At 36.1% G+C, this 9,834-nt stretch overlaps 1 protein-coding gene across 1 annotated transcript in view; it reads right to left on the bottom strand.

Annotated features, from left to right (window-relative positions):
- Positions 1-1,198: 1,198 nt before the first annotated feature.
- CLNK (cytokine dependent hematopoietic cell linker) overlaps positions 1,199-9,834 on the bottom strand; it is a 193,637-nt gene continuing 185,001 nt past the window's right edge. Inside the window, exon 13 of the mRNA XM_044681759.1 lies at positions 1,199-1,342. Coding sequence (XP_044537694.1) covers positions 1,199-1,342 — 144 coding nt within the window. The remainder of the gene's footprint in view (positions 1,343-9,834) is intronic.

Below are 9,834 nucleotides of genomic sequence, written 5' to 3'. Positions count from 1 at the left end.
GTGAAAGAAAAAATCATTTGTCAAGTGTTTACCATGCAAAACAATGTGTTAAGTGCTAGGGATAAAATGGAAAAGCAGCCAATCCTGCTCTCAAGGAACTCCCATTCTACTGCATTTCAGCTATAAGTTAGATGAATTGTTTTTGAAGTACATCATCAAAGCAGATGTTAATGTATATTTTTAATGTCATTTCTACTGAGAAAATATATCTGTTAGTGATGTTGAAACTTATGACAGTGTCAAGGATTTTAGTGGGAAAGGAGCTAATTACTGTCATCTTCAATTTCAGCCTGGAAAAGATCTACCTTATAAGAAGTGATTTGTGATCATTTAAATCTTTTCTAGATTTTCAGTAGCTGTTACTGCTGAGGAAGTAGGGATAGTTCATTCTCCTTTTGATAGTTCATGGTATTAGACCTGCAACACCTACAGAAGTGTTCATCAGGTCCTGTCTTCACAGATTTGACTTTGGAGGATAAACTGGGAGAAGGACTGGATGGAGGTGGTGGGGAACTATCAGTCTCAGCGCTCTTGGTCTTACTTTCTTGTTAGTGGTAGTTAGTCATCAGTTAGTAATGACAAGGAAGGTCTATCTCTTCTTCAAATGAATGTTCTCTTTAATAATGTATACAAGGACTGGACTGGAAAAGGAGCCAGTGTTTTATATAGTACTGCTATTCCCAGGGCTTTTAGGTCCTTGGGTAACTTCAGTGGGGGTCTGAAGGGAAGTGGTGCTAACGGCTTGACTCTCCTGGTACAGGCTTCCTCCTTTCTCTTCCTTAGGGTTCCTCTTGCAACTTCTGGTAGGCTAAATTGCCTGCCCCATAGGTGGAATAGTCTCATCAATAATTAAGGATAGCTGGACTCTTCATTTGGCTTTCAGGATTTCTTTATTGACAGCCTTTTTGGATAGGTTTCTATCAGTAGGCTTTGAATTAGTTAAAGACATGATCAGGTTCTGCAGTCTATTTTAACAACCTCAGACCAATAGAAATTTTTAGATTATAATTGTCTGTTCTCTAGTTTAATGGTTCATGGACATTACATAAACTGTTAAAGAGATTTTCCCCAGTTTTTATTGAAAAATGTCCATCTTCCACTCATAATGAAATCAACTGGTCATCTCTTGAAGTCCCTGCAGAATGTCATGGACACAAGAACTATTGAAATAAAGACAAAATGAAGAACTCATTTCCTTCTAGGAAGAGTAGATTCTACTGAGTGAAAGAGGCTTCTTGAGGTAGCAGTGCTCCCGGTGGGTTCCTGTTTGATCTTTTCCATCAATAAGCACAATAGGAAATAATTTGTAGTACTCAATTATATCTTCTACTGAATCAAATTTCTGAAATACAAAAAAAATTTAAAAATTATTCACCATTACACAAACCATGTCCTAGAAAATTCAAACAATTTAGTTCAACAAACTCAATAAATATTTCCAGTTCTTCGGGAACTTAGAACATATAGACACATATACTAGACTGATATCTTGAATTTTTTTTCTTTTTAAGTTAGAGATTGAACATGGTCTTTGTGTGTTGGGAAGGTCTAACATAGAAAGGGCTACTTATATGAGGAAGGTTGATGGAATTGTAGCCCATTATTGTGATACTTGACAACCAACTGAACTAACACTAGAGGTGTTGCTACTTAAGAGACAAGAATTGCAGCTCTTAAACCAGTGATGGTGAACCTTTTAGAGATAGAGTGCTATGCCTGCCCCCCCAAAAGATTGCATGCCATGCCCCACCCCCCCTTCCACCAAGTGTGAGGCACACTCTGCCCCCACACACGGGAGGGAGGAAGCACTCCCATTGGACTCCCATTGGTGGAAGGGTGGGTGAAGTGAGGAATGTCCTTGGGTGGGTGTAGAGTTGGGGGGGGAGTGGTTCTAGCACTCACAGCCTGTGAGCTACCCACCTTACCTACCCTGCCCCCATGTGCTCCCATTGGGCTGCTGGGCAGAGGGGCTGGTGATGTGAAAACATGTTGTCAAGTGTGGTGGAGAGGGGGAGAAGAGCAGCTCCACCCAAGTCCCTTTGCCTTTCTAATAATGAACTCTGTGGGGATGGTGGGGAGGCAGCCCCATGTCCACAGAGAGTGCTCTGTGTGCCATCTTTGGCACCCATGCTATAGGTTCACCATCACTGCCCTAAACTGATTTAGTTTCTCACTTGAAATGGAAGGGGTTGGCTTCTAGCCAATCCCAAATCCCTGTAGGGAGAGCATACATGTTCAGAGAATGCCAAATGGGACCATCCCTTAAGAAGAGACTATTTTTCCTTTCCTTAATTATTTTGGGATGGAGAAGGCCCTTTTTGAAAGCAAAAAGTCAGGCAGTAGCCTATTAGGATGTTGCATGATGTTTGTCAAGGTATGGAAGAATATGAATTACCATGTAGGTAAGAACCATTCCACATGGACTTTCCTCAGATTCTTTAGAACCAAATTCTAGGGAAGGCATTTGATATGCATAATGCAAAAATCAGCAAAGGCTCTCCTTGTGGCAGACTTACTCTAGAAGATTTTCTGAGGACAATAAGTAGAGGATGAGGTGGAAACCACCCTACCTTATTTTTTTTTTTTGATACCTTAACTAGTTAGGAATCCTTCTATTAGTCAATCACAGGCCTTACACTAAATACTAAATATTTTTGTCTTTTAATTGGGATGATGTTGCACAAGTATCAGATTCAGAAAGTTGTCCATATCACAAAGGATGATTTATAATTATTAAAAGGTTGAAAAGGGATTGATTTTCAGAAATTGGAGCAAGTATGGCTTTCTAGCACATTTCCAAAGAAGAACCACTTGGGGCTTAAGAACCTTGATCAAATCTCCCTCTCTCCCTTTCCCCCTTTGCCAGCAGAGATCCTTCTTGCTGGTGTTCTAGCATCACTTTTAGATCACTTTACAATATCTGCATTATGAGCCAAAGATAAATGTATGAAGATTCACTCTGCTTAAGGGGAACTTTTAAAGCATATTATAAGTAAGAGAAAATAACTTGTAACATCTGTGATCTGAGTTATCCCTTTGCTACATGTGTTCTCTAAGTTGGAATCCACTTTTCCATGGATTCTGCATGTATTGATGGGAGAGCGTGCTAGACTTGGGATTCTTTGTACTAATTTTTTATTGTAACCTTTTATTTACACCCCTTTCTAAAGAATGACTGACTAAATTGATTCTGAATAGATAATCATAGAGGAAGTACATTGCTAGGGGCTCAGGCTTATGGCTTTAGAGAAAGACATCTCTTACCCCTCAAAACTATGTTGAATGCTGAGGAAGGCAATATATTAAAGTTTGGGAACCTGACTTATCTGTGAGAGCAAGAGTTCTTCTAAAGATACCTGAGACCTTGCAATTTCAACTAAGGAAAGGGCAGAATATTGATAGATTTTGTTCCCTTGTATTGGCCAGGTCACACAGGAAGTTTAAAGGAACCGAGACTGCCTAGACCCCAAATTATTGAGAGGGACTATGGGCAAAAGATAGGATTGAAAGTTGTCACCTCTTGGACCATTCTGTCCAGTGAATACTCAACACTAACTCTCGTCTGATATACCCCTGACCTCAATTCAGATGCAATTCTCCATTCATGGCATGTTAAATTTCATGTTTTTACTAATGGCTAAATTCTAGTACTAGAGAAATTATTAGGGTGCTTAACTACATGGGAACTTTTTCCTATACTGGGGTAGGCAATCAAAACTCATCCTCAGCAGTAGAGGAAGGAGGGAACAACACAGGAAATCCTTTTTTCCCTTCTAGTAGAACTACCATTTTCTTTTGCCTCACCCATCCCACCTAAGCTACTGCCAGCTCATGTTAACTGTTTGCATTCCATGTTCCTTCACAGCAAGGTAGTGTGGTAAAATGGAAAGAACACTCCATCTGGAATCAAAAGGCCTGGGTTCAAATTCTGCCTTTCGTGTTTACTAACTATATGAACTTGGGGCACCTAGGTGACATAGTGTGTAGAGCCCTAACCCTAGGGAAAACTGAGTTAAAATCTAGTCTCAGACACTTACTAATTGGACAAGTCACTTTAACTCTTTGCCTCAGTTTCCTTATCTGTAATATGAGGATAAATAATAATGGCATCTACCTCTCAGAGTTGTCTTGAGAGTCAACTGAGATAAAGTTCTCAATATAGTACTGGCACCTAGTAATCACTATCTAAATGTTAACTGTCATCATTATCATTAAACACACTGGTTTAGTTTCCTCATTTGATTAGCAAGGAGCCTGGATAAGATGGCTTCTGAGTTGCAGTCTATTTCTAAAACTATATACCTATTTGTGAAAGCAAAATAGATAAGTTATTAATTGGTAATCAAAACAAAATAGCCTATATGCAAATTTATAATACAGATTTTCAAAGACATTAAATTCTCAATTGTGTACAAGCAAAAGTTAGTGTACAAAAGTACCATTATTTTAACCTTCAGGATTTATAGAAGCTTCATCCTGGAATTCCTTAAAGCTATATGATACTAACTTATGATTTAATATAAAATATTTTTGTTTCTTTTCCCTTTAATAAAATATTTTACTCCCAAATTGTAGATTAAATGTAAAAATCTAGTCTTACGAAGCTATTTTTTTAAAAAAAACCTTTAACTTTCAGCTTGGAATCAATACTGTGTATTGGTTTTAAGGCAGAAGAGTGTTAAGGATTAGGCAATGGGGGTTGTGACTTGGCCACTAGGAAGTATATGATGTCATATTTGAACCCAGGACTTCCTGTCTCTAGACCAGGCTCTCAATCCACTGAGCCACCCAGGTGCTTCCTATGAAGCACCTATTTCTAGAACATTCCATGAAGATATTCTGTAAGAGTCTATGACACTTAGACTTCTTTTGACAAGGGTAGCAGGTTGGTACATAGTTGATAAGGATCCCTGTTTGGCATTCATCCTCCAAAGAGCTGTTGAATATTTTCTAATAAAAATATTATTTCCATCAGAACTGATTTTAAAACTCAACACTGAGTGACTTAGTTTATTTTCTTTGACATATGAAATGCATTAGGGAAAAATAAATTGTCAGTTGTCAAAACATGCGGAGCCAGCTGTAAGAACAAACAACAGAAGGAGGGCTAGAGTTTTAAGTTCTGGCTTTACATTCATTATTTGCATGACTTTGGCTTCATCATTTTATCTTCTCTAATTTTTTAGAACATTTGGTGAGATAGGTTTTGTGATGATTATTTTATGGATTAAGATACTGGGTTCAGAGGGTATATGTGTATAAATCATCTTAGAACTTTAAAATTTAATATATATCATCAACATTATCATTGCTATTATTATCATAGGTACTGAAAAATTTTATATTCCCTACCAAGTAGATACTACTATTACTGTTTTAGAACAGTTAAGATATGGTGAGTCATCAAAGGGCTTATAATACTTTTTTGTTAGGATAATGCATAATTTCAGTAACATTCAATTCAAGTTAATCCAAAAAGCATTTATTATGCTATAGGAATATAATCATGAAAAATTACATAGCCCCTGATCATAAAGAGCTTATCGTATATTATAAGGAATAAGACACAATTGAGTAGGATACAAAGAGGGTTGTCTTAAGTGCCTAGGATGGGGCTATACAAAGTGCTTTGAGGAATATGATAAAATATGATCTTTTAGTGAGGAGAGTGTTTTTATTGTTATTCAGTTGTATCAATTGTGTCTGACTTTCTGTGACCCCATTTGGGGTTTTCTTGGCAAATTTACCAGAGTGGTTTGCCATTTTCTTCTCCGGCTCCCTTTACAGAGTATAGTAAACCAATTTAATTGGAAAGTTTTAGACAAATTAGATTCCTTGTTCAGGTTCTTAAGTTTTTTTGTCTGATAGAGTTGATTAAATCAAAATTAATGTTGTAACTATCTTGGCTGTTAAATTGGGATTCAGAAGCTGAATTTTTATCCTACCTGTTTCAGTATCTGATAGCTGAGCAAACTTAGGCATGTAATGAGACTCTTTTTGGGTCTTAGATCTCTCACTTTTTGAATTTGATGATCTCTAAAGCCTTCTTCATTTCTGAATCACTAAAATTTCAAGTCACTATACTGAAAAATCAATGGGATTGTGCCTATGTGAAGTAAATTAAACAAGTCTTCCACTAAGCAACTAGTTAATTCAGTGGAAGTGGAATTGAAGTTTAGTTAAAGTTTGATAACAAAAGAGTAGTAACCATAACAATACAGTGTTTGAATTATTTTTCATTTTCAAAACCAAATCATTTCTGTGATGAGATTCTATATTCAAGTTATACTCCCTATAACAAATCTGAAAATGTGCCATAGAATCTGTATAACTGATGCACAGTCACCTCAGAATCATAGAATTTTAGAGTTGGAAGGGTTCCTAATGACTGTCTAGCCTAAGCTATACCCAAAAATGTAATTTAAAAGTGAATAAAGATTATTTTTTCAAACTATAATGTGCAGTTGGATGGATAGCTTATACAGTACTTCCATTAGTATTGATCAGTAAGCATAACTACATATATTTATGTATATATGTTTATCATCCCATCCATCTATCTATCTTCTCTCTATCTAATTTTGGACAGATACTACAAATGGATAATGAGCTGGTCCCAAAATTGTTACACAGAGGAAGGTATGATAGATTGTTTTGGAGAGATTTTTGAAATAATTAAAACCATTTTAAATTTCCCACAGTTTTCTTCCAGAGACCTGTAGTCTCTATAGAGCTCAAGTTTAGTATAACTCAGAGAACAATGAAAAGCCCCCCCCACTTCCCAATGCTTTACAATCAAGGGATTATAAAAGATTAATTGAAAAGGAAGTCATTAATGAAACATGATAAAAAAAGAAAATCGATTATGTTGTGAAAGATAATTAATATATACTTTCCATACTTGATTGGTATTCTTGGGATATAAAAATTTTTACATGGGGATATGTATGAGTCATTCAAATGGACAGCATGAGTTGCAGGTTTCATCATTAGAGGGAATCCTCACATGGATGATAGGCATATAGATAGCTGAGCATTAATAAGCTAGAGAGCTAAAAGGATATAATTAAGATCTTAGGTGACTGAAAGTTATGACATATGAGAAAATTTCAAAGGAGCTGAAGATAATTGAGGTAGAGAAGATTGGGGGGAGCATGATAATTATTTTGAATTTGTTGATTAGAAGGATTAATCTTGTCCTTGGCCTTGATAGGCAAAACAAAGTCTAATAGATGAAAATTTTTGAGAGGCAAGTTTTACTTCTATGAGAAAAACTTCTTAATTTGAGCTATATGAAAATTGAATGAGCTATCACAAAAGTTAGTGTTTTCCCCTTTACCCAGAGGCCCTTGATTAGAGACTAGATCAGTATCTATCAAGGAAGATATTAAGGAATTAAATACAGAAATTAGAGCTCTGAAGGAAGAAATCAGTATATTTTATAAGAATAGAGAATTAGGAGATGAAGGATTAGAGGCAATTCAATTTAACTCTATCAACACTTTCCTCAACCAAATTTTGGAGTGGCAGAGCCAACAGAATTCTAGGGTAAAACCTTTTTCTGGCAAAAGAAAACTTGAGAGCTCTGGAAGCTTTAGGAAGTTTGTAACACTAGTGGGGAAAGTTGTCCAGCTCTCACACGTGGTGGCAGCAGCAGCAGCAGCAGCTTTAGGAACTTTTAGCCCAGAAACAGTAAAAGGTCAGAAAATCAATCAGAAATAGATTACAGGGAACCTTTTGCTGACTCAAGTACAGCTGGCACTGGTTGGTAACTATTGCTCATATTCAATTCTGGGTCTCAGTTTCAGGGGAGAGGTATGCTGGTTGTTGTCACAAGGAAGCAAGGGCCCTGGTTGCCATTTCAAGGCAAAGAGGAGACTAGCATTTGTGGCTACAGAAGATCATGGGCCTTTCCTGGATAAAGAGCAGAGCACTGACAAGGAAAGCAGTGACCATACCTCTCCTAAGATCATACCACCTTGGAAGAACCAACAATTTGCAGACAGCCCCACCCCACAACTAGCTCTGAAAACAGCAACACAAAAAACTTGAAGCATAGTATAGCACCTCCTTCCCTCCAGATGTGCAGAGTTCAGCTTTAACATAAAAATTAAAAGTTAAGTAGCTTGGAAAAATGAGCAAAACACACAAAAATTTTTTAATCATAAAAGCTACTCCTGTGGTAGGGAAGACAAAGATATAGACTTTGAAGACAATGTAAACTAGATGCAAACAAAGCTTCAAAGAATAATGTTCATTGAACCCAAGATGAATAAGAATTCCTAGAATAGTTAAAAAGATGAATGGTAGAAGAAAAAATTGGAAAAGAAATGAGTAATGCAAAATAAAATTATGAAAATTATGAAATGTAACAGAAAAATACTGAAAATAAAAACAATTGGCCTACTGGTAAAAGAGGCACAAAAAATCATGAAAAAAATCAGAATAAACCACTTGAAAAGGAGGTACAATAACTTCCCTGAAGAACATACTTTCTTAAAAATTAGAATAGGGAAGTCAAAGCTTATGACTCTGTGATAAAACAAAGTCAAAGGAATAAAAAAATAGAAGAAAATGTGAAATATCTCATCAGAAAAATGTCTGACTTGAAAACTAATCAAGGAGAAGTAATTTAAGAATTACTGGGCTACCTGAAAGTTAAAATCAAAGAAAGAGCCTATACATCATATTTCAAGAAATTATCAAGGAAAACTTTCCCAATATCTTAGATATTAAAGAGAAATTGAAAGAATATACCAATTACCTGAAAGAGAAAACTTCCAGGAATATTATAGCCAAATTCCAGAGGTCTCAGGTCAAGGAGAAAAAAATTACAAACAACTAGAAAGAAATAATTCAAATATTGTGGAGCCACAGTCAGGAACACACCAGATTTAGCAGCTTCCATGTTAAAGGATCAAAGGGTTTGGAATATGATATTCTGAAAAGCAAAGGGTCTAGGATTATAACTAAGAATAACCTGTCCAGGAAAACTGAGTAAACTCCTTTAAGGGAAAAACTGTATATTTAATGAAATAGAGAATTTTAAAGTATTTACTTAAAAAAAACACCACTTTATCTTCTGCCTTAAAATTGTTACCAAGTATTGATTCTGAGGCAAAAGAGCATTAAGGGGTAGGCAGTTGGTGTTAAGTGACTTGTACAGGGTCATATAGCTAGCAGGTATCAAAGGGTAGATTTGAACTGAGGTCCCTTCAACTTCAGGTCTGGTACTCTATTCACTGTGCTATCTAATTGTCACAACACTAAGCATTTCTAATAAAAAGTCAAGAGTTGAATAAAAATTTGATGTTCCAATACAAGACTCAAGAGAATCATAAAAAAGTATGCATGAAAGAGTAATAAGGATCTTAATAAAGTTAAACTAAATAGATTCTTCTATGGGAAAATGATAATGCAACTCTTAACATCATTTTTAAGGTATTTAAAAGGAGTTTACATAGAAGGCCTGGATGTGAGTCAGTTATGTTGGAATGATTTCCAGGAAAAAAAAAAATATGAAAAGAGAAAGGTTGGTGCCCTCGGAGAAGAGGGAAGGGAGAGGTATCATGGGGAAATTTTTCTCACATAAAAGAGGTGTGGAAGGAAGAGCTTTTATATTGGAAAGGAACATGGAGGGGATACAATGCTTGAGTCTCACTCTCATCAAAATTACTTTAAAGAGGAAAAAAGATTATATATATACACACATATATATATATATATATATATATATTCTCCTTCCCAACCCTACCCTCTCTTCTCTCTCTCTCTCTCTCTCTCTCTCTCTCTCTCTCTCTCTCTCTCTCTCTCTCTCTCTCTCTCTCTCTCTCT

This window comes from Gracilinanus agilis, chromosome 6 (genome assembly GCF_016433145.1).
Source record: "Gracilinanus agilis isolate LMUSP501 chromosome 6, AgileGrace, whole genome shotgun sequence".
In the NCBI taxonomy this organism is placed as follows: domain Eukaryota; kingdom Metazoa; phylum Chordata; class Mammalia; order Didelphimorphia; family Didelphidae; genus Gracilinanus; species Gracilinanus agilis.
This window is presented reverse-complemented; position numbering and strand designations above follow the sequence as displayed.